At 42.1% G+C, this 24,884-nt stretch overlaps 3 protein-coding genes across 3 annotated transcripts in view; all 3 read left to right on the top strand.

Moving 5' to 3' along the window:
* The window catches only part of PITPNC1 (phosphatidylinositol transfer protein cytoplasmic 1), an 83,267-nt gene extending 78,329 nt beyond the window's left edge, over positions 1–4,938 (top strand). The window contains exon 9 of the mRNA XM_054170323.1: positions 1,941–4,938. Within this exon, the coding sequence (XP_054026298.1) occupies positions 1,941–2,200 (260 nt within the window). The 3' untranslated portion in view covers positions 2,201–4,938. The remainder of the gene's footprint in view (positions 1–1,940) is intronic.
* Positions 4,939–7,469: 2,531 nt separating this feature from the next.
* Positions 7,470–19,191, top strand: NOL11 (nucleolar protein 11). The gene is made up of 18 exons (XM_054170734.1): positions 7,470–7,619; positions 8,843–8,956; positions 9,446–9,502; positions 10,075–10,220; positions 10,488–10,545; positions 11,019–11,157; positions 11,511–11,708; positions 12,404–12,480; positions 13,468–13,591; positions 13,894–13,997; positions 14,275–14,352; positions 15,161–15,345; positions 15,592–15,717; positions 16,568–16,789; positions 17,289–17,367; positions 18,137–18,229; positions 18,521–18,628; positions 18,910–19,191. The coding sequence occupies exons 1-18, from the start codon at positions 7,473–7,475 to the stop codon at positions 19,021–19,023; spliced, it is 2,169 nt and encodes a 722-aa protein (XP_054026709.1). The 5' UTR covers positions 7,470–7,472; the 3' UTR covers positions 19,024–19,191.
* Positions 19,192–22,641: 3,450 nt separating this feature from the next.
* BPTF (bromodomain PHD finger transcription factor) overlaps positions 22,642–24,884 on the top strand; it is a 55,553-nt gene continuing 53,310 nt past the window's right edge. Inside the window, exon 1 of the mRNA XM_009902676.2 lies at positions 22,642–23,519. Within this exon, the coding sequence (XP_009900978.2) occupies positions 22,874–23,519 (646 nt within the window). The 5' untranslated portion in view covers positions 22,642–22,873. The remainder of the gene's footprint in view (positions 23,520–24,884) is intronic.

Here is a 24,884-nt window from a genome sequence, read left to right as displayed (position 1 = left end):
ATTAATTGAAAAGTCTGAACCTTCTTAGCTCAGGGTAAGGACTTGTTTTACCCAAGTGTACATCAGAAGAGAAGGGAATTTAAAGCAAGTATAAGCTAAAAAGCAGAAGTCAACTGAAAGGACAGTATGTCATGTCTGAATTAAAAATGTACAGTCTTGGAGGCTACTACTTTGCAAGACTTTAATCAGTCTTCACTTAAATGGCCAGTAAACTGAGAAATGTTCCTGTCCTTTTTCACTTGCTTGTCTGAGACAGCTTTTGTTTCATGTTGGACAGAAGTCCTCAGTGGAAAAGAGCTGAAATGAATGCATGGGCTGCCTTTGATGTCAGGCTGCATTTAAACCCTTTGAGCTCAGAAACACTACACACACTGTTACTGGGTGTGAAACAAAATGCAAATCAGCAAAACAGGTTCAAATCTCTCTCCAACATAAGTAGGTACAGTTCCTCTGGGACCATCTGTTTATTTCCACCACTTATCTCAGATGTGAAAACAGCTCAGTCCTCACTCCTAATAAGCAGCAGTGTAGGCTGAAAAGGTCCCTGGAATGTCATCTGCAGGGGAGAGGATAGACAGCTGGCAACAGGAGTGGTTCTGTTTGTTTAATATGGTGTTGTAATACAACATAAAGCTGCTTCTCCATGACTTTTGCAGCCAAAGCTACAGATGCATGCAGCTGGTTTAGTAAAAAGTAAAAGCTGGTACAGTAAAAAGTGTCAATGTACTGAAAGTGTAGGATCTTGCCGTACCCGTGGTAAAGCAGCCTTGCCAGTCCTGTGTCTCAGACTCCCTAATGTGTGAGAATTTTAAATACTCGCATGATAATGGGTTTATTTTTAGGGTGGTTTTGGGGGTTTTTTGCGTTGGGGTTTTTGGGGGTGGGGGTGATTTTTTTTTTAGCTTTCAGAGCTCAAAGGCTCTATAAAATGGCTTAATGAAATACTTCAAGTGTACAAATGTAACCATAAAATGTATTTCACTTGGCTCCGTGGACACCCTGCAGGCAATGTAGACACGGAGCAGTAAGTTTCAGAAGAGTCTTGCTGATTTTATCCCCACTTCACGAGTTTGAAGCGGATGCCATTGGCTTGGGGTTTTATGGAGAAAGATTTGCATGGCTCAGCGCAGAGCACAGCTAAACTGGGATCGCTCTGCCCTCTTGTGGGTTTCTACAGCATTGTGACTCGGGTGCCACCGGCATGAGAAGCCGTTCACTGCTTTCTGTGGACCCATTTTCCGCTGCAAAGTGGCTTTCACTTCTCGTTCTGCCTGCCTCTTGCAGGCAGCTGAGCAGTGGATTTGTCAGCCGGCCATAAATGTTTAAGTACAGGTTGGATGGAAAAGTTGGAAAGCGTGTCGTGGCGCCATCAAGGGAGAGGGAATCCTTCAGGCTTTGTTAGTAGAAAAGCACAACAGCCTCAGTTATGTACATGCAGCTGTGACTAGAAGGCAGTGGAAGTCATGAATGGAGGGAGAGAGGATTTTTAACCTCTTGGTAATTATGGCAGATGAACAAACATGACAACCCTTTACCTGTTCATGCTCAAAATCTAAAGGAAGAAAACAAATCCTTCTCAGTCCTGCTGCGTTTGAAGTTCTGAACAATTCTACTTGCAGACTGTGGATCTAAATGTATTCTTTAACTGCTTGTGAGACAGCCCTTACAGAGGCAGCAATCCTTACTCAGTGCAGACCCAGGCAGAAGAACCTTTAGTATGTCATTGATGTGCAGAACTGCTTGTTTTAGGTTGACCACTTACTGTACTCCAGTCACTGTAGTACAAGGGGAAGGCATTCAGGTGGAGAATAACTTAGTGCTACGTATGATAAGCAGTTGTTTCCCTGATGGAGAATTTGGATGGAAGTAGTTTGAGTTAATGAAATGATTGGTTTAAATTATTCTAATGTGCCTTTTTCTTTCTTTCTTTCTTGATGAAGACATGACAATGGATGAAGTCCGAGAGTTTGAACGAGCAACTCAGGAAGCTACCAACAAGAAGATTGGGATTTTCCCACCTGCAATATCTATCTCTAACATTTCCATGCCCTCTTCAACCCGCAGTGCTCCATCTAGTGCTCCATCAACTCCTCTCTCCACAGAAGCTCCTGAATTCCTAACAGTTCCCAAAGACCGGCCTCGGAAAAAGTCTGCTCCAGAAACTCTCACTCTTCCAGATCCAGCGAAAAAAACCTTTTAGATTACCCCAGCATGTTTCCTCCTGATAAGCCATGTCTACCACAACAAGAGTGATGTAACTCAGTTTCTACAATGGTCATGGTGGTTTGTTGGTTGTTTCTTTTATTTTCTTTTAATTTCTTTTATTATTTTTTTTTCTTAAAATAGTCATACTGGTGTGGAAAGATTACTTCTTTCCTCAGACCTGATCCTTAAAACCTTCAGAGAAGTGCATGCAAGAGAACATAGTTTATATATTCCTAAAGTAGTGTTTCAAGCCATATGGTGCAACTTACTGACACAGAATGAGATAGTCTGAGGGGAACCCCATCAAAGAAAAGAAATCTTTCTGTAGCAGTATTCTACCTATAAGTCCTTACTGATCTCTTAGCATTTATAATTAGGAGTAGGTATTAGTACAGCTGCCAAGGATTTCTAAGGCAAATCAGTGCCAGCTAAAATGCAGAGTTAACAGGAACAAACCCTCCCCTTCTTTTATAGCCAATTTGAAAACCCTTCCTATTCTCAGGCTTCTCCTGCATGTTCACAAACCTTTGACCTGTAACTCATTGTACTTGAACACCAACAGCAATCACTCAGATTCACATTTCGCTTAATATGACTCAGGATTTGGGGCCTAGCTAACAAATACAAAACCTTTCAAACATAAAAGATCACTGTCTGGAAGCTCCAGTTGTAATTAATTACACTGAGGCCATTGAACTATTTCTATCTTGCACAGAATTTGTAATAGGAACTGCCTTTAATAGCGCTCCCCTATCCTTTTGTGATCTCTTTACTCCATATTGGTGTTCATCAATGGTGTTCCATGGGTAAGACTGACAAAAAACCAGCAGCTAAATAGAGTCATCTGAGAAGCAAACCCAATGAATTCTGTCTTTTCCTCACTGGAAGAAGAGTCGTAGTTATGCTGTAAGTCCTTGAATGTACAGGAAAGAAAATATGAGACTCTGTTTTCTTTCCTGCCTCTCATCTTTTTAAAACAGCACAATCTCTGCTAACAGAAAGCTGGTTCCAGCTTTTGCAGTGGTCAAGGGATGGGGTGAACAAAATCGCTCAATTAAAAAAGCAGATGAACAGTGGGGGCTGCTCAGTCACATGTATGCTGATGTAAGGGAAACAGAAGTGCTCTTCCTGACCTGCCTGTGAAATCACTCTTCAATCTCAGGAATTCAAAGGATGTTTCCCAGAAGGAAAGTATAGATTGTGGAAGGAGGAGAAAAATAAATGTCAGAGGTGGTCTGTTCCTTCCTTCCTTCTCCAAATGTAAGCTCAGTGAGAAATTTTCATTGCTGAGCACCATCTGGGGTACTTTCTTCTCTTTCAAACAAGGAATGCTGTCAATATCTGTATTGGTAACTACAGTAGATGATGAATAAGCTGCTGTTCAATTCCAGTGAGTGATAGCTGTTACCTATAAGCTATTACCTGATCAAAGTGGGTGATGTTCTGTACCATTGGTGATGTGGTACATGGATTAAAAAGAGTCCTTCAGAGCTGAACTATCATTGAATACTGAACAATCAGTTTGGGGATGGTCTTTTACCTGGACAGGACGTTGTGCCATCTGCTCAGCACAGTGCTGTGACTGGCTTAAATGCACTGAACTTCTCAATGGCTGTAGATGCAGTAGAAGTTATGTTGAATGTTTGATATTTATAGGGTAGCTTTGGTAGCAGGAGAATTAATTCCACTGCCAACCTGCACTGAAAACAAGTGTATATTTGTTTGATAGTTAAAATCCTGTATCTAGCAAAATCTGGGAGCTCTCTGTAGGTTAGCTGTGGTCTGACTTCATGCATTCTCCCATATACTGTCCATATTTTGCTTTGCTCTTCCTCTTGGAGCTGATAATTCTGTGTGATTAGTAACCTAATGGGTGATGATTTGTTTAAAAAGAAGCCTCTGTAATGAAGCAAACACAACTTTCCTACGCTGGTCTATGATTTCAGCTTAAGAAGTGTGCAGCTTGTATATTCATTATTATAACTGGTCAAATATTTTCATTATTATTATTTATTTAGTAGCAAGATTGGAACATTGGCAGAGAAGGGAAGCTTTTGAAAACATAAAGCATTGTTTGCCTGGGTTTTCATTTCCTGAATTTGATCTATAGAGAGAGAGTTTTGGTCTGCTCCACCTGAAAGCTCCTTTTTCAATTATTTTTTTCTTTGTAAAAGGAGAATTTGCTCAGCTCTGGTCATAATGTCCTTGTGCTTACATATTACTGTTTCTAAATACATTTTAGCCTCTGGGTTTAACACCAAAGCAGTCATACCCTTACTCATATTTAACCAATTGCTTCTCAATCCCATGTGGATTCATTGATTTTCACATTAATGGATTGGAGGATAAGGCATGTATGAAAGTAATTAACATCCCTGAATTGGTCACATCTTAATAGCTGCCTGACAGAGATGTAGGAGAAAGATGACATGGGAAAAATGACAGACTGCTTAATGTTGTGTCCTTCTGCCTGTGCTGCTGCTGTGGCCATTCCCCTGAGCAGTGCTGGGTTTATTGACTGCTGGAAACAAGGATCGCCATCAGCTATGTTGCCTCCATGTTCCTTCCTAATGAAGGCAAAGAAAAGGATCTGTAATGTTTCATTGTTCTGAATAAGAAATACCCCAGGCTTTTCATTGCCTCTGCTCTGTTCTACTTTGCTTTCCCCACCAGTCATTACCCATTTGGTTGGTATGATTTTTAAAATACCTTTTTCTGTTTGGTTGGGTTGGGTTGGTTTGGTTGTTGTTTTTTTCAGTACTTAGAGGGGCCTACAAGAAAGTTGAGGACAGACTTTTTAATAGAGCCTATTGCAACAAGACAAGGGATGATGGTTTGAAACTGAAAGAGACTGCATATAGAGGAAGAATTTCATTATTCAGGTTGCCCAGGGAGGTGGTAGATGTCCTATCCCTGGAACCATTCCAGGTCAGGTTGAATTGGGCTCTGAGCAAGATGATCTACTTAAAGATGCCTCTGCTGACTACAGTGGGGTTTGGCTAGATGACCTTTAAAGGTTCCTTCCAACTTAAAGCAGTCTGTGATTCTAAGGTAAGATGACTTTTTCTAGAATATTCCCTGCAAACACAAAAAAAACCCCCACAAAATGAAAGTAAAAGGTCTGAACAATGCAGGTATCTCTTCATGCAAAGGGGTTGTTTTCACAGTGCTTTCTGTTGTGTTTCCAAATACGTTTAGGAGGAGAAAAGCAGAGAGCATTTTGCAGGTGTTCATCACTTCTTTGGCAAAAATAAAAGATGTGATTATTTAGTGAGTGCATCTTTGGAGCATGGTGCCTATTATCTGCCACAGTGACTGAGGAATGATGTGATACAGCCCTGCTAGGGCTTGAGAAGGAATTTTTCATCAAGGAGAATGCCATTCAGGGCAAATAACATGATCGGTTTGTTTGTTAAAACCTTCTCCCAGGCTTGCCCCTACTTTTATATATTTCTTGTGGAACAATCATTACAAAATAGCTGACAATTCACTGCAGTCTTTGGAAGGGCAGATCTCCTACGAAATTAAAAGGGAGGCATTGAGAAAGAGAAGGAGGAGCAGCACATTCCTGAAACACATACTTTATAGGATTTCTTATGAATGTAATGGTTAATTTTGTAAATGACTGGATAAATCCTATGGAAATTAATTATTTGACCTTATTCTTTGCATTTTTAAAAAATTATTATTACTCTGGAAGGTGATTTTGTGACTTCTAATAGCCAGTTTGCATTAATTGCTGCTGTAGAGATTTTGAAATGGAAATGTTTGTTCCTTGACTTTTAGTTTGTTTCGTTAAAACTGCTTTGAAGCTTGCTGCACTGTAACTTGAAAACAATGTGCTGTCATTTGAACCAAGCCAGGTGTATGTGCTTCTTATGAGCTAGTGAGTGCAGTAAGAGAGAATTCATGATCTTGTTAATTGGAGCTTTTCTGTTTCCATTGTTTGGACTTGGGTTTATATGTGTAAGTTAAAATTGCTACTAAGTCTAACAATGTTTTGCTTTAAATGAGCAGCATGGTCATTGAATTACAAGCTCCTGTAGTTTTGTGGTATCACTAAGCCAGGTTTCATTGTTTTATTTCATTTCTGTGACTCTGAATGTCCAGTAATTAATTCCTTTTACCTAGACCAATGATGGCTACATTAGGCAATGCATCACCACCATCAAAGAAGGACCAAGTTTTGAAATGCTCTGCATGTTAAATAATGCAGGGCTAAGCTGGAGAATTTGATTGTCAGATGTCTCATTCATATCATTTAGTTTCTGATTTTTCCAAGTTATTTATTATTTTAATATTGTATTTTTCCTTTCATTTTGTTGTAAATAAACTACCAACGATTATTCTTTACAGCTGTTGCTCTTTTCATTTACCAGCTCTCCTCTAGCAAGGAGCATGGCCATTAGCGTTTCTGCCCCCAACTCTGCAAGTCACTTCCTCAAAATTAAATAGCACAAAAAACTGGCTTTGTGAGGAAAATTCAAACCATTTACATCACCTACTAGGTTTTGTGGTGCCTCAGATTTTTAACGATTCTCTCATGGCAGGTGCCCTATCAGGCTGGTGTAGCCCATTCAGTTGTAAATGACCATTTGGTCAACAAGTTTTTCAGTGGGGGATCAAATTGTTTACGCAGGGTTTGGGACCCTAGTGTTGTAGTAAATACTGGGAAAGAGACCACCCTAAGCGTCTCAGAATGTCGTTTCATTCTAGTCAACACAAATCTGTCATGTAGCATGATTCTTTAGGCTTTTCAGTAAAGGCTTACTCCATGGAGATAAAAGCATTCCCTCCACCAGTAGCCACTCAGTAATGTAGGACAGGACACAAGAAACAAACACAGCCCTAGAAAATGTTTAAGGTAGGAATCACACAGTTCAAAAGAGACAGAAACCATGAGGCTGTGCACGGCCCCAGGTCTGCAGTAAGGACAACCCTTGCTGCCTCAGTGGCACGAAAACCCCGTTGAGGTAAGCATGCGTGGGCCATGTTCCACTTGCAACAAGTTTTAGCCACCAAAGTGAGGTTGTGCGTCCTCCATAGGGTGGAATTACACGTGAAGCAAGCAGATATGCCAGTGCAAGGACCCCATGATTACAGTGCTGGCAACACACGCTTCCCGAGTGTGGTCAACAGCTTACACAGCTGCGCACCAGCTTCCGCCACCCCGGGCAGCAGCGCATGTGAGCGGCTCCCCACCGCCAGGTCACGAACCGGGCCGCTGGCCATGCCAAGTCTCGCGAGAGGTGGCGCGGGTCGCGAAGATGGCGGCGCTGTGCGAGAGCTTCACACTCTGCGGGCTGAGTCCCAGTGGCGTCGGCCTCGGCGGTGGGCTCCTGGCTCTGGAGCCGGGCCCCGACCCCGACCACGTCCTGCTCACCGACCGTGGCAGGACGACCACGCTCTTTAAGGTAATCGTCTAGCCAGCCCCGGCCCCTCGCCGTCGGGAGGCATGGCTGCCGACGCCGTCGTGCAGCTCCGGCCTGTGTGAGGGTCCCCGGTTAGGGCCGCAGCGGCGGAGCCTTGGGGCCGTCCTCTGTCCAGCCCCGGGCGGCATGTCCAGAGAGTGGCCGGCGCGAGCTGCTACCGGACACCCCACGCTTCGCCTCACCTGCATGTGCCCGTTCCACCTCGCTGCCGTGGCCTGGCTGGATGCGGGGCAGCGGAGGCCTGGCGTGGTGCCGCCGGCGGGGCGCGTTCGGGACAGCACCGGCTGCGGGAGCGGGGCTCCTGCCCGGCCTGGCCCGGCCCGGCCCTGCTGACCTGCGCTTTTCCTCATCCCCGGGCTGGTCCGCTCCCGGAACAGGTGTCGTCTTAGGCCGTTGCTTGCATTTTTCTCCTCTAGCTGATTTTGTCTCTCTATTCCCCATTCCAAGAAATCTTCCATCTCGAAGCTGCAGGGAACGTCCCGTTTCCTCACGGTAGCCGGGTGACAAGCGTTTTGTCCGGCTGTCAGTTTGTTGGATGTCTTTCTGTTGGCTGGAGGGTAAAAGATTTTTGTTTGCAGCACTTGAAACTAAAACCATGTTACTCTGTCTTTCAGTGTATGCATACATTTCAGAGGATCGTAATAAATCATTTGGTTTATATCTTTAATTTGCTTTCGTGTTCGTGGGGATAGGGATTGTGTGGATTCATGATACAACCTCCCGCTGCCAAGACCCTACTGGAGAACACAAACATGCTGATAAATGCGTCCAGTGTAGCTACAGGCTGAGAGGGCATTGAGCACCCTCAGAGCAGCCAGTTGTAACTCATATGCAGTGTGAGTTTAGACAGCACAATTCATAGCTTTAATAACTGACACTGAAATAGGAAAAGACATGTATGATTGTATTAGTGAGAAAAAATACCGTCACTGTGGAAAAGCCATGCCTCCTGCCTGTGCTTTCCTTTCTGACTATTACAAATCACTTATTTCTCACGTGAAAAGAATTTGTACTTAGTGAGGAGTTATTTCATGTTACTCTGAACTTTTTGGTATGAAAATCAGGAGCAGGAATGCTCAATTAGAAGCTCTGGTGTAGTAGCTCCCATATGTGGCCACCCTGCATTTCCATTCTGCCCTGAGGAGAATCCCAAATGTGTGCCATGTTTTAATCAAACTAAATTGTCATTGTGCTGTCTCTTCCAGGTTTCAGATCAGAAGCCTCTAGGCTGTTGGTCAGTCAAACATGGGCAGATTCTCACATGTCCAGTTGTATGCAACTTTGAAACTCATGAGTATATAGCTGTCCATGATGACAAGGTGAGATCCTTTACCATTTCTTAAAGGGATATTGTGAGTCTTCTGGGTGAGTGTAGGTAGCATGTAGATGTGTGTGTGCTGGTAATGTTTCCTCAGCACATGCTAAACCTTCAGCTGTTTTTTATAGTTATTGATGCAGTATCTTTCCTGACCTTTCATTGTTCTTGAAACATTCTCTTCCATCTCAGGTCATGTCTTTTAACATGTAGACTTTCATTGAGAATTCTGCTGTGTCTTTCTCAATCCTGCTCTTCCCTGTCCTTCCTTTTCAATTCAAGATTGCTGAGCTTGGTTTGTCTCCCTGTTGCTTCTGCTTCAGCTTCTTCCCCTGCAGACTCCCCCTGGGTCAGTTTCCACTCAGATTGCTGTGAATACTTCTGTCTCTTTTCCTCCTGTGTTTCAGTGACATGCAGTTGCTGGTATTTTCAGTGCTGAGAAGTCCATGTATTACTGATTTACTGTGCTTAAAAAGTGATGCTTCTCTTAAAGGTTTTGAGAATATGGAAGAATGAGGATATTAACTTGGACAAAGTATTCAAAGCAACAGTAAGTCTCCAAGCGTTCACTTTTATGTTGGTGGAGGGGAGAGATGCTGGTTTTCATGGCACTAGCAATGGTACATTTTAGCTGACCATTGTCTTAACTTGTGCTTCATGATGTGCTGGAGTATTGTAAGGAATCCACTTGGACTGAGAGACTTCATCATCAAAGTATTACTCTTAATTTGTATCTCAAGCCCAAGTTTCAGAGGATTGTCTTTAAAGATGGTAAATTATCTTCAGGTAGAGGTTTTTCTGTTCAGATGTGTTAAACAGCACTTTGAGAAAGGTTGCATGACAATCCTTTGAACTCCTTACCCTAAGTTATGTTTTTTCTGTTGTGATTCAGAAGTGTGATGCTCGTTGGAATGCTTTCCTGGCTTTTTGTTGAGCAGTGCTTTACCATATTCATAGCATTTCAGAAAAAATGTCACTACTGAGGCCTGCATTATTAGGAATCTTCTGTGTTCATCACTCCTCTGTTTACTCATTTATTGAAAGAACTTAAAAAAACCTCATGGACACTTGCCTTCCAAGGTAATGTACTGAGGAACATGGAAATTGTTTTTTCCTGTGCAGCTTTCAGCTGAAGTGCACAGAATACATTCACTACCCAATGGAGGGCCAGTGGTGCTATTCAGAGGAGGTGGTGTCCGAACTTTGGATGTCCTTTTGGAAGCTCCCCAACAAGAAATTGAAAACATTATCTCAGATGAAGTCATCAAGTAAGTGACACAACTTTATGAACCTTGCTTCTTGCTCAGAGGAATTGATGATGAGGATGAAAGTTGTTTCCTTTTTTGAGGGAGTGGAGAGAAATGTGAAGACTGAGCTCTTGGGTTTGGGTGGGGTTTTATCCAACACAATGTTTTTAAGATGTTAAAATTATTTATACAGATATCTTTAAAATAAGAGGCTGCCTAAGGAGTAGTGATAATGACTTTAAGTATAGTGATTGGATTTAGATGTTTTATACAGCTTTCTGCTTTTAGGTGGAGTGAAGCTTTTATGGAAGGGAAACACCCTGTCTTAATTTTCACTACTGAGAAAGTGAGTTGAATACTTTAAAATCTTCTGTTGCAGCAAATCTGAGCTTTTCCAAAAATACATCACCAGTTTCATTGGATTTTCAGAGCTTTTAGTGAAATCATTATCCTGACTTAATGAGTATGCTATTTGTGTACTTTCTCATACATCAGTTACATTGAAGTTTTTTTGCTTTCAGGGCTGAGGAGCCTGGTTCTTAGCAGACAATTGTGATTCTTCATTGCCCTCAAATACCTGCTTATTATGATCCTATTAAATGGGATTTGTGTTTGATTTTAAAAAAGAATTATACGTGAATGTGTCTTTATGCAACTGCTTCTTCCTGTGAATCCATTTGCTTCTGAATGATGCTGCATGTCCAATGGAAAACATGAATCCCTAATTTTGCTTAATGAAGCAGTACTGGTTCCCAATGTTCTATTCTCTCTCCTTTGTATGAATTGAAGGAAAACGTAATCTTTTCTTTTTTGTTTTAGGATGGGGATTTTTTTGTCTATGTGCAGAAACTGAAAACAAATACTCTACACAAATACAAGCTTGAACAACAGGAATTGTCTAAGCCAATGAGTTTCACAGCATACATAAAAAACGACATAATCACACTTCTGTGTTTGTGTAAGTTATATTTTCTAAGGGAATGTGATAATAAAGCAAAGAATTGTCTGGGAGGGCATAAAATATTGCTGTTTTCTTTCTAGCTAGTAGCAGTAATTTAATCTTCCTGATCTTATAATGGCTGCAGAGGCTGACTGTTCCTAACTGTTATTACTTGTACCCTGCAGATCTCCTGATAGCTCTACTTTTATTTTGCTGCCTTGCATCATAGCATGCCCTTTGAATATCCTGTAGTGTTTCTTCTTTTAGCACTCACTGGGTTTTGTTCCCTTTGAATGTCCTCTTGCCATATCCTATCAAAGAGTTTATCCACAATAACAGCTGATGAAAGTATCATCACTTTTGTTTGGCAGATTCCAATGACTGTGTATACAAAGTTCTGATACCTCTGCAGCAAAATACTGAAGAGGAAGAGCAAATTTTGCCCAAGTCACTACTACTAAACCTCTCAGTATCTGGAAGTGTTCTAAAAGGAACTTCTTTCGTCGTTCTTGATAAAGACCACATTGCAGTATTGGGAAGTCTAACTGCATCTGATGAAGAACCCAAAGGTAACTTGAAAAATCAGATTAAGATGTCATAGAGTCTAAAGTGTCCTTAGGCAGAGCACTAAGCAAGAAATGGTGCAAGGAAAATGTTAGTTGGCTCTTGAAACTAGTATTTAGTCAATTAAATGTGCTGTGCTGTTCAGAGCACTGGCTGAAAGAAACCCTGTACCAGCAAACTGCACAGTGGGATGCAGGACTGCGTCACTGAGTTCCAGTGTTTGCTTTCATACTCTTTATGAAACAGTTGAGGAGATGAAGAAGAACTCGTGAATGGAGGGGAATTAAAAGGAGGACTAGGACACTCGTAAAAGGACATGTGCAGGGAAGGAGACCTAATGTTCTCTAAGAAATCTCAAACATCACTTCAGCCTCATGCCTAAACTTCTGAGGCATGGGATCACTGAAACTGAAGTCACTGAACATAGCATTTTATGACAAAATGTTCTTCCTGACTGGAAGCCACACTGACTGCTGTCCTTCCTGCCGAAGCTCTTCACTGGAAAACTAGCTCCTCTTCAGATACTTTTCTTGAGATCTAGCCAGAATGACTTAATGCCAGGTGTTGAATACATTGCTCGATATTTTGAAACAGTTAGTTCTGTTTCGTTTCTTCAAGTGTGTTTAACTGACAGCAAAGGCAAATGTAGCATTTATGGTGCTTTGGCGGATTTGTAACATTTATCTCTTCTTTTCCCTAGAGTGCCTAACCATATGGAATACAAAATTTCAGACATTGCAGACTTCAAAGGAACTGCCCCTGAGAACCAGTGGACAAGTAAGCTCACTCTTCAATTTGTGGTCCATAAGCTTTGTGCATTTGTCCCGAGAGCAGCAAAGAAACTGGTGGGCTTCAGAGTTCTGCTTCTGTCTGTAAGAGCAGTGAATGCCAGCTTCTGAAACAAAATTAATCATGACCAGTTGAAGAGCCATTTTTGTTAGAAGATTTAGTGGCAGAACAGTGGCCTGTGGCAATTTCTTTGATAATCCAGTACTTTGTTACTGGTGATGGTCTTGATTATTTGGAATTGGTAATTAAGCAGAAAATCCAGCCAGTGTCTATTCTATTAGAAAAATTTGCAGTTGACAGCCTGAATAAGCCCTGCATCTCCCTTCATGTTAAAGATGTTCAGGTTTCAATTAATGATAAATAAGATGACACCTCAGTAATAAATGCACTAATGGCACAGAATAGCTGACTCGTTTTGTCTTAGAATTGCCCAAAAGGGAATTTAAAGATAATAAAAATAGAGTGCACTTAATGCCTTAGAGCAGCTGCTGTACTTTAAGACATCCTTGGAAAATACTCAACAGAATGGTTCTTATTTCTGTATTTAAAATCAGCAGTTAATGCCTGCTAGGAAGTGTTAAACCTACCAAAACCAATTCAAAATCTGTCACTGACTTTTAAGAAAAGGAGTGGTGGGCACAAACCAGAACCCAGGAGGTTCCATCTGAATGTGGGGAGAACATGGTGGTGCTGGCACCCTGGAGCCAGCTGCCCAGAGAGAGGTGGTGGAGGCTCTGTCTCTGGAGAGATTCCAAACCCACCTGGAGATTGTGATCCTAGGCAACTGCTGTGGGTGTCCCTGCTTTAGCAGAGGAATTGGACTGGTTGATCTCCAGAGGTCACTTCCAGCCCTCAACATGCCAGAATTCTGTGACTTTTAGTTGAATTTTGAAGTAAGGAGTTAAATGTTGGCTTGTGCAGGAACATGGTTCTTTGTTGATCTCCTCATTAACAGTATGTTTTAATATCTTGTAGTTGTGGTGTTATGAGGAAAAGTTTTTTTTCACTCATGGGAAAGTGCTGACAGTCATCATGTACAAGTGTGAAACATCATCGTTGGCAGCTGCTGTGGGAAAGCTCAAGGACAGGCAAACCCCTGGTAAGAAATATTTATATAATTGCAGTGAAAAGACCTCATGAAACTTCTGAACTTGTACCAAAATTATTTTAATACAGTCATCTAAAATCAATTTAATCTAAACAGCTGGAAATAACACTGTGCTCTGTGCCTGGCTGTTAAACTTACTGTTGCTGAGAAGGCCAAAGCACAAAAATGGCCGAATTTATTGTGGCTTTACCTAACCTGAGTTTTCATGCCATTCAATACTGGAATTACTGAATTTACTTTAATAAATGTGCTTTAAGTGTTACCTTCATATAATTTCACATTTCTGTCCCCAGATGTATCTACATTTGTCAACTGGAACACCCTTGGATATGAGGAGGTGGCAGATTCCTTTCAGTCCCAGCAGTCTGGAGCTCTAAAATACGAGTCCACAACAGATGTAAGTTACATTAGGACTATGTGAGGGGGTTGGGTTGTTTCTCTTGTCTTTTCTCCATACTACAACTTTTAATTCTAGATGTTGTAGCAAAAATAAATTTTACTTTGTAGTTGTCACGCTCTTCTGGAATTTTACAATCCAGTTACCAATTGTAATCCATGCAGCAGGTTGACACAGGAAGTTCCTAGTCACCTTGATTGAAATCTTTAAATACATACCTTTTCTTTGTAGCTGAATAATAACTTTTTGGTGGTTTTTTTTTGTTTTTTTTTAATAGTTAAGATCAGAAAGGAATGCTGTTGCTAGTGTGCAGCCAGATAACTTAACAGTTGGGAAGCTCTTACTAAATCTAAAAGTAAGTAAAGCAAATACCTTAAAGTAGTGGTTTAGACACTTAGAATGTTCTAATTGTCTCTTAAGCTGTTACCTTTTTCTGTGTCCTCTTGCATATCTCAAATTGACAAAGCTGCCTTAAACAGGTGAGATGATGTTGTTACTGTGCTAGAATAGTATTTGGGCATGATGAAATTAAAGATTTTGTCCTAGTTGTGTGTTTTAGAACTATACAATATAGGGTTTATAATAGCTGGGTTCTAGGTTTGTAATAGCTTGCACAAATGTGTTCATTTTTAATGACAATCTTCTCTTACAGTAAATAAATGGGAGGATATTTCACCTGAATCGTGCCTTTTTAAGCATGTTTGGATTCTTATATATGGTTTTAATTTTGTTGCAGACATTTTGGATTTAATAAATAGAAAGCAGTTGAATTCCTAGCAAATAGAGCAATGAGCTCTTCAGTTCCTTTCTAAAACTTCCTGCAAGTGTTGTGATGCTTCACAGTGCATCCCTTCCTGTGCAGTTGTACCCAGGGCTCTGCTGTAGCTGGACACCTTTACTGTTACTGAAGCAGCAGGCAAACAGTCCCTGGGCAGTTATTGCAAGATACTGCTTTCCTTGGTCCAGAGAGAGTCATTGCCCTCAGTTGGCTCTTTCATGCTCGAGAGAGATTACCAAAACACAGCTGGTGATGGGGGGTTGTAACTGTTTGGAGGTTTTTAGCTTGAATTCCAAAATGAGTCTGTTTCTACTTGGTTTAATTAGTAACAGTTCTCAAACTTACACCTTGTACTTCTGAGTTACACAGTATTTGTCATTTTCAGGATGTACCCAGAAGGATATTTGAGGATGGAATCAGACAATTGATGTCACAAGCCCAGAAACTAGACTTGCAAGCCAGCATTGGATCTGTAGTAACTGCTCTTACAAACAGATGTAAACCACACTCCCAGTACTATCCTCGAACTTTCATGCTGGAAATAGTCCAGACCTATGACTTGTCTTACAGGTGATGATTCTGCACTTCAATTATAAGGAATAGTTAATAGTAATGGTGATGATAATAATAGTAATAATGCTATACAGTTCTTTCTAAAGCACTCTTGCATTACCAGAATTTACAATCATGCATGTTTTCTGGTGGAGCTGAGACTTCCCAGATGGATTTTTGTGTAGAACAAGATTAACACTTCAGCATTAGTTGTCAGGCTTTAAGTGGGTGTGAACCATGCAGCCTGTTTCTGTGTTCTTGCAGTTTGTGCCCAGATTTAATGGCTCTTGCTCTGGAGAGGAAGGATGTGTATCTCTTGCAGATCTGCTTACTGCGCTTTCCAGATATTCCTGAAGAAATTACTTATGCTTGCTTGGAAATGTTTTTAAGGTAAGTTGGAATCGCTCCATTCCCCTTCCCCCCTCCTCCTTCATCAAACCAAGTCTCTAATAAAAAAGCTGTAAGTTGCCAAATACAGCAATTAATACTGTGCATTAAATTCTTCATTCTGAGTACAGTGGATGTTGCAGTCTTGCAGACTGACAGCTTTTTTCCAAGATGTCTGTTGCATATGTTAATTCTAGAAACTATGTAAATGTGCCTTTTGGTAACACTGCTGGCTTGAATGGCATTCACATCCTTTGACATTACTGTGTCTTACCTGGGGTAAGAAGCCCACAAAATAAAAGATGAACTCTTCTACATTCACAGCGAAAATGGAGCTCATATCCCCAGAAGGATGAAGTTTGAAGTTGGCACTGTAATCAAAAGAAGAGACTGTTGTAACTGTTCCTTTAGGCTTCCAGAGCAAAAAGCATTCTTTTTTAATTCAAAACATCAGATCATCTTAATTTCGTAACTTAGAACTGTCAGATACATTATTGCTAAATATTAGGGAAATCCTCTGTCTTGTGGGTTGAAGCAGTCCCACTACAGTCAGAACACACAATAGCAATCTCAAATGGGGTATAAGCTTTAAATCAGCCAATGATGTACTGGCTAATACTACATAACTAGCATTGTTGGAATAAAAGGACTACATGTGTTATTTGAGGTTAACAGTCACAAAGTAGTGCTGCTTTTCTGCCTTTTATTCATTCTGCAGACTCGATATTTTAGTATGTCTTTACTTCTGTAGCAGGCTTCAAAGAGCTCCTAATCTGTACTATTGGGTTAATGGCATTGCTGATTGTAAAGCTAATAAATAAAAGTATTCAACATCTGAAATTTTCTTCTGCAGCATTGATGAAGACTATCTTAAATACACAGATTTGGATCTAGACTCTGTTATCTGTTACATTGATATTGAATCGAGCCATAAAGAAGTTAAGAGTGAAATTGTAGAAAATGGTTTCAGTACAGAGCAGGAAGAAGGCACCTGGGATACTGAATTGACAGAGGAAGGCAATCTGACAAGTGATGGTGAATTGTGCCCGGTTGGAGTGCAGAGGGCAGCGTTATTGTATCCTCCATGTTCTTGTGAAGGAAATTCAGTGCATTACATGTGATGTGAATGTTTATACTTTGTATTACTAGAAGACATGTCTGTGTCTTCTGGAATTTTTTTAAAACTCTAAGCAGTTACAGTAAGAGAGGCTCTGGTAAGAGAGGTTTCTACTCAGTACAAAAATTATTTAGACAATCAAAACAATTTAACTTTTAGAAAATATCTGCACTATTTTAAACTGGTATTACTGCAAAGTGTAATGAAACTTGGTCTGCTCAAGAGAAAATAGCATCAATCATTTCAGTATTTGCCTGTTGAAACACATTGGCCAGTTACATAGCTGCAGTAACACAGCTGTTCAGGCTGTGGTGTGATGTTTCAGTTGCTGTATGTATAGAAATAAGGAAGATTTAAGAAGAACCTAGAAAAATACGTGAATTACAATTCACTTTGCTTTCTAGAAACTGGTTTTTTGTTCCCCCTGCAATTTCATTTCCTTAACAGTACTGCACAGAAATGCTGTTCTGTGTTCAGCTTACAGTGAAGCATTTCTTTTGCCTCACCTGAAAAACCTTCCAGCTAAGCAAGCTGTTGTAAGTGTATCTAAAAAGTTTTAAACCTGTTATAATTTGGTGGGGGGAGGGAAAGGGAAGAGTTTTTTTCCAATCGTGTTAGAGAAACTTGAGTCTGAATCACAACCTAGTGCATGAAAATGAAATTAAGATGCCTGCTAAGACTTAATGCATACAGTGTGATGGTTTTCCACATCCATGTGGAACTTCTATTAATTTTTTTAGTCCTTGTTTATTTTACAAAATATAAGTAAGAAAACCTCTTTTTCACCTAATCTTGGAAATTGTTCATACTTGCTAACAAAAGGAAAAAAAACCAACATGCTAGAAAAAAATCCACACTAGAACAAAGCTGATGTTAGCCCTCACCCATCTCCTTGATTACTGTTTTTAGGAGAAAGAAATCTTTGGCTTCTGCTCAGCACAAGACGATGCTGACCTGATTCTCCCCCTGGCAAATCATTGTTGGCTACTGAAAGTGAGATGGGGACTAGAATTGTTCCTGTTCATACCATTTTTAGCAAAGTTCTTAGAAAAGTCTGTATCTGGATTAAATTGCACTGACTGGAGCAATAATTACCTTGGAATATAACTTTACTGTGGATATTGCTGAGAATTTTCAATCACCTAGCTGTACACAGTGCAGGAAAAGCATAAAAACTGTTATGTAGCATACAGGTGTCTTTGAAAAAATAAAAGATAAATCCTTTATTTCTGTGTGCAGGATAAAAGTCCTTAGTCTATTAAATATTTGTCCTTTTAAAAAATATTCTGACTTTCCTACTTTCAGCTGTTTCTCAGGTATTTATTCTATCTGTATGTGAAATGCAGTGAAAAAATCAATACCACTCTTCCTGGAATGAGCTCTCCAACTATAAGTCAGGTGAGAAGCTAGTTGTAAGAATTGCACTTCCGTTGTTTTCTGTGCTGTGTAACCTGGTAGTTGTGAATATCTCAAAGCAACTGAGATAGACATTCATCCTACAAAGTATTGTCTCAGTATAACCTGTATGAAGTCAGCTGTAGGACACTCTGTGCTGTTGGAAAATAAATATGCTGCCTTAAAATATGAAACCACTTTGCATTAGAGACTAATATTTTGGAGTTCAGCTTTTAAAGCAACATCTGTGTCACTTGCATAGCATAAAGTATAAGTGTCCTTTTTTGTCTTCAGATCATGGACTGGATGTGTGTACTACTTGATGCGCATTTTACAGTTATTGTGATGCTACCAGAAGCAAAATTGTTTCTTTCAAGCATGCACAAGTTTGTGAGAGCCCAGGTAAGTTGCATCTTCTGTGATAATTATTTCAGTTTAGTGTAGGTTTAGGGTATGGGTGTTAAGGGGGGGTGAGGAGCAGACAACAAATCATGCAGTAAATAAATGTCTGTATCCTCCTTCCTGAGCATGAAATGGCAGTTGTCATTCTCATCTTGATTTTAAAAGCTGCTATGTTTGTTTGATTTAAATATCTGAAACTGTGCAGAACCACAGACACTTTGACAGTATGAAAAGAATTAGAATTGATTTTACTGTGAATGTATGTGTTTTCTCCATTTTAGGTACGTTTCTACTCTGAGCTCAACAAGATTGAAGGAAGTTTGCAAGAATTACAAAGACTTCACCACCAGAAAGACCCTCAGACATATTCTATTGAAGTGCTGGAAATTATTTGAGTGTGACAGAAACTATTAACACATTTATAGTGATTCCTCTCCTGACAAGGATGTATTAGCACTCCATATTGGGGATGTGAAAAGTTGTTTTCTACATAGGAAGACCACAGTTACTCTGTAGCTACATGGCAGTTGTAAGTTTGGAACTGGTGTATTAAAAGCTCTCTTTTTGACTGAATGAGAGGATGGGTGTTTTCTTGTGTTTTCATGTATAGTTTTGATATGTAATCCTTCAAACATCCTGAAATACCACAGGATTCTTGGCAAAGAATTACTGGGATATTTGCAGTAAGGCTTCAGCAGTAACTTCATCAAATGGACTGACATTTTTGACTTTGCACCAGGAGAGGGAATCATGGTGGTGACTTGGCTATGCTGGAGTTGGCCTCCTCAGCATTCTCTTTTCTCCAGTCAGGTTATGAAGTACAGTTAAACTTAGTTGAGTTTGCTGCCTTTTCTGCTTTTAAGTTGTTTTTACTTTGTCCAAAGATGTCTTTGACATTTATGCACTTAGCTGAAACAGGGAAAGGTTCTATGTGTGATGGTGTCACAACTTCAGTATACTCATTTATGCTTCTTTTCCAGTCCAGCCAGGTTCTTTTATACTGCTTTTTCAAAAATAGAAGGGAGGAGGTTGTGTGGTAGTTAGTAGTTAAAATCTTGAATGACAGTAATGCAAAGCTGGTTTGATGCATCTCATATCTGATAAGACTCACCTACACCCAGAAGCCAGCTACAGCTAGGGAGAAGGAAGAGGCATGCAGCAGGAACTAGACTCCTTCCTCAAACGATGAAGCAAAGTGCAGTTATTAAATAGGATGTCTTGTTGCAATCTTTATCTCAGAGGTTGCCATCAGCTGAAACAGTTTTCTGAACACTCCACCAAAGCCTGCTGTCCTGCCTAGACTTGCAGAATGGAGTTAATGGATTTAGTTGTACTTCAAGACTTCCACTTTAGAAAGTTCTAAGCTTTTTGATGTTGAAAGATTGCATCCAAAATAGTAATATATTGTATTATGCCAGTGAAAGTCATGTTTGCCCAAGACTGACTTCAGTCTGCAGCTGAGCTCTAGTCAATACTCAGCAGCACCTTGGTGTCTTAACAAATGTACAAGTAACTGATTCTAGAGCTAAATATTTAAATGCAGTACCTGATACATGTTATGAAGTAACTTGGAGGGAAGGACTGAACAAAATCAGCTTAATAACTTAAGCAAGATAATACGCTCATGGCCATCGAGCTGCAGGTTCTTTCCCTCACCCTTAGAGAAAAGAACCCATCCAGACAACGGCTTGGAAGAACCCAGCTGTTCATCTCCACAGTGCCTTTTGGATGGAGTATTTCTTTCTAGCTGTCTTCACAATAGAGGCAGTGTAGGGGCCTCCTGCTTAAAATTTCTCTTCCTTCTGCATTCTACCGAGTTACACACTGATTTAGCTATACCAGCAGATTCAAAACAGGAACTTCAATTTCCTAATGGAAATATGTTTTGTTCTGGTAAGTGGACATGGGTAGGTGAGTAGGTTAATTTCTCTGTACTGACCTAAGTTATATGTTGGAAAGGACTAATTTATAGTCCTGACTCTGACCGTTAACATACCTCTTTATGCATCTATTTTTCCACATATAAAATGAAAATTCCTTATGTCCTATTCAGTAAGACCTTCCACATCAACAACTGATAGGATAGAGACAGGATGACAAGACAAAGTATTCTGGTTCACAGAACTTAGAAACAAATTATTTTTACTACCTTTGACCTACTACAGGTATACAAAATCCACAGTAGAGATGTAAACACTCTCATAATGCTACATGAATGTTGCACTCATGAATATGAGTGCAGAAGATACACTTGATACCTTTGAATGTATAGATGGCGGAATTCACAGGTGTGTTTTCCAAGATCACAAAGGGAAACAGTGGAATAACCTACCTCCAAACATGTATTTGTGTATTTATGTATTTAAAGAATTACCATAATCCTTTGCAACTTTGTAAGAGGTTGCAAAAATTAGCCTGACATAAGCAATCTAAAGGTAACTTTGAAAGATTGAGAATGCTAATTGAGTACAGAGTTGTAAATGGGGTTAGGGAATGCTGTCTGCTACTCTTGCTGTGTCAGTGTCGTACTGTGTCTAGAACATGGCTCTGAGCCTGTGCAGCTGCACCACTGAATATAAAAGAGTGCAACTGAATATAAAAGAGATGCAGATAAAAAGCTGGATATAAGAGTGCAAATTGGGCTAAACCCTGCTGCCTGGTGACATTGTTGCACGCTTGATGCTGTGGCAGGTTTGTGTGTTTAATGAGGTTCTCAGCCTGAGCAACAAGTTCATGAACAAAAGGTGCTTCAAAAATTACTACAGAAGAATGCAAATTAAATTACACATTGGACATGTAACTGGCATGCTTATAGCATGACCAGTAGTGAGCTGTACATCACACAGAAGCATAAGCAAGGGACAAAATGAAAATGCAAACACACTTTTTTGATAGTAGTAGGACTTCAGACTCCTTAGGATCCTAAAGGGGTGTAGATTTAGCAGTAAAAAGGCTGGTTTAACAAAAGCAAGGTGTTTGCATGTCCTGAGCTGGCTTTCAATTTTGTACTGCTTTTGCTCAGGAAACTGATACCCTGAAACTCAAGTGGTGGCATTAGAAACCCAAATGTGCAGTTGGGCTTACGAAGAGTTGCAGCCCTTTGGGGGCTCTGGCAAAAGGGAGAACAAGAGGGAATAGAAAATAGGTCAAGCCCATCTCTGTTTTGTAGTGAACTGCAGACGCAGCACTTCAGAGAAAGTAGATGGACAAAAATGCAAATGGTGGGGCCCTGTGTAATCTCCTCAGTCAATTTTTTTGTATCCTGACCTTGGCTAGTGATGTAAAAGGGGCTTCATTTCAGTATAATGGGAGAAGATGTAAAACAGGTCAAGAGATGAATATGGCAGTGATCGGGGGGCAGTCTGCTTGGTGCTGGGGGCGGGCGGCCGCCGCCTCAGTTCTGTGAGGGAGAGAGGCCTCTCCTGAGGGGACAGCCGGTGGCTCCGGTTTTGGCGGGCTGTCGGCGTAGGGAGGGCAGAGCCTGTCGCCTACCTGCGCTCACAGCTGTCCCCTGCAGGGGTGCGCGGCCGGCCGAAGACACAGGACTTGGAGCTGAGGTGCGGCAGCTCGGGGGTCTCCCCTTTAGGCCGCGGGTCTATCTCTGGGAGAGAAGACCGGTAACGTCGCTATTCAGGTGTGAGGAGACGGTGAGTCCCGAGCAGAGTGCTGGGGGTAGCAGCGGGGCAGCTTCAGCCGTCGACTGGGGAGACGAGGGGGCACCTCGTGGTGGGCGGCAGCACTTGGACGGGTGGCGGAGAGCTGCGGGGGGGAAAGCACAGCGCACGCCGGTGGAGCGTGTGCCGCTGACAGCGGCGGTGGCCCGGCCCGGGCCGGGCGGGGGCCAGGGGGCGCGTCGGGGGCGGTGGGCAGGGGAGCGGAGCCGCCCCAGCGCGCCGGCTCCAACATGGCTCTCGCGGCCGTGACTGGCGGCGCCCCCTAGCGGCAGCTGGAGGGCGCGGCTGGTCACGTGAGGCGCTCGGGGCCTGCTGCCGCCGCCGCTTCCCCCAGTCAGAGCGGAGCGAGCCGAGGCAGAGACGAAGAAACAAGATGGCGGCCGGTGGCGATCCGGAGCGGGACGCCGGCAATTCGGATTGAGCCCTCGGCCCTCACAGCTCGGCGGCCCCCCTTCCCCAGCCCGGATCCCTCGCAGGGGGGGGAGCTTCCCCATAGCCGCCTGTCCGGACTCCGAGCGCCCTCCCGAGCCTTCCTTTCCCCTCCCTTCCCCCCCTCGGCCAGCGCCCAGAGATGCGGGGCCGGCGAGGCAGGCCGCCCAAGCAGCAGCAGCCGGCGGCGGCCACCGCTCAGGCGAGCTCCCCGGCTCCGCCCGCCGTGGCGGGCCCTATTGGGGGGCTGAGGTCCCGGCAGCGGGGCAGCAGCCGCGGCAGGTGGGCGACCTCGGCCCAGGCGGAGACGGCGGGGCCCAAGCAGAAGGGAGCCGGGGCTGCCCAGGCCTCTTCCCCCGCCACCGCCTCCCCCAGGGGGGGCAGCAAGAGGAAGGGAGGCAGCGGCAGCAGCAGCACCCCTGGTGGGGGAGGCAGCAGCGGTAAGGGTAGGGGCAGGGCTGGGGCTGGAGGAGCAGGGGGAGGAGGCGGAGGAGGCAGCTGCAACAGCCAAGGCAGGGCTGCCTCGTCCAGGAGGAGCATCAGCAAAGTGGTGTACGATGATCATGAGAGTGAAGAGGAGGAGGAAGAGAGCATGGTGTCCGAAGAGGAAGAGGAGGCAGACCCCGATGATAACCAGGACTCTGAGGAGGAAGAAGAGGAGGAGATAATGGAGGAGGAGGAGGACGACGACGACTCTGACTACCCCGAAGAGATGGAGGATGAGGACGATGCCAGTTATTGCACTGAGAGCAGCTTCAGGAGCCACAGCACCTACAGCAGCACCCCAGGTAGAGAGTCAGTGGGATGAACTAAAACAAGTCGAGGGCACCCCACATGCTCCCTCTAGGTTTGCAAATACAGTCCTCACGCATTCTTCCTCCCGTGCGTGTATGTAAGGGATGCCTGCAAGCACTCGCAGGGAGAGAGGGGTATGCAAATTAACGACTGGCAACCCCACGGATGCAGGGAACATTAGAAGATGCTTACAAACACATGCAGCGAGAGGAGGGAGGGCGGGCAGCACATGCTGTAACAAGGGGATGCTTTAGCAAATATGCATGGGGATTCTGGTGACTGCAGAAATGCATGATACACCAGAACATGTTGCAAACAATGTCAAAAGTGTATGGAGCATTCACTTAATATTTAAAAGCAAGGGAAATGACATGCATGTCTTGAAAGAGATCCTTTCAAATATATACAGGAAAGGATGGTTTGTGCTTGCAAATATAACTTGATGTTAAGAGGAAAGGAAGCCCATGCAACTTGAAGTGACCTCAAAAAACAACTCCAACCATAAACACTGAAAATTGTCAGGCTCTTAAAATCAGAGGTATAACTGGATCTAGCATTTGCTGGCTTTTAGACAAAACTAGCTTTCCAATGAGGGAAATGATGTGCATTGTTCAAAATGGAGATTGCATTGTTATAGTTTGGGGAAAAGTGCACAGGGCCTCATTGCAAGGGTGTAAACCTAGTTTTAGTTAAACACAAAGATTAAAAGGTGGAGGTTCAGTCAGAAGTCTTGGTTTTAAATACTGCATTTATCTTAAGATATGGCAACCTTTAAAACTCACATTGGGATTAAAACTCATTAAACATCATTATGTTTTGGGGTTTTTTTAAAACATTTAGTGGCAAATTTGGGCTCAAATTTTTAAGGCCTACACTTCTGTTCATCCTTAATTAATTCATTACCCATGTGGGTTTCAAGCTTCAAAAATTCTTTTAACTAAAATTAAGCACTTTGGATTTATTTGAGTTCTTTCCATAATGGAGTTAAGGCATAGGGTTATTTATTTGTTTGTTTGTTTAGTCTCTGCACAAGCAGAGTAGTTGAACTTGGGAACAACCTAGAAGTGTGTCTGAATTGTTGTACAGGATGATAAGACGCTGCTGGTGTACAAGTATTTGGTTAATATGGAAGGGGAGAGGAACAGGTTGTTGCTGTAAAGGCATTGCATCTTGCTTAAAACATGAGTGTAGTTTGGTGTAGTTAGGTGGTGACTTTTAGAAAGAGGGAATTACTGGCTATTAAATGTGTCATACTTGTTATTTTGGTGAGTTAATGGTGTCAGCTCATTATGTGACTTCATAATAGTCCATTAAAAACACTGTCTGTTTATGTGCTTATTTTAATCTATATCCAAATG

Source organism: Dryobates pubescens, chromosome 20, assembly GCF_014839835.1.
Source record: "Dryobates pubescens isolate bDryPub1 chromosome 20, bDryPub1.pri, whole genome shotgun sequence".
NCBI lineage: Eukaryota > Metazoa > Chordata > Aves > Piciformes > Picidae > Dryobates > Dryobates pubescens.
The sequence above is the reverse complement of the archived record's forward strand: the minus strand, read 5'-3'. Positions and strand labels throughout refer to the sequence as shown.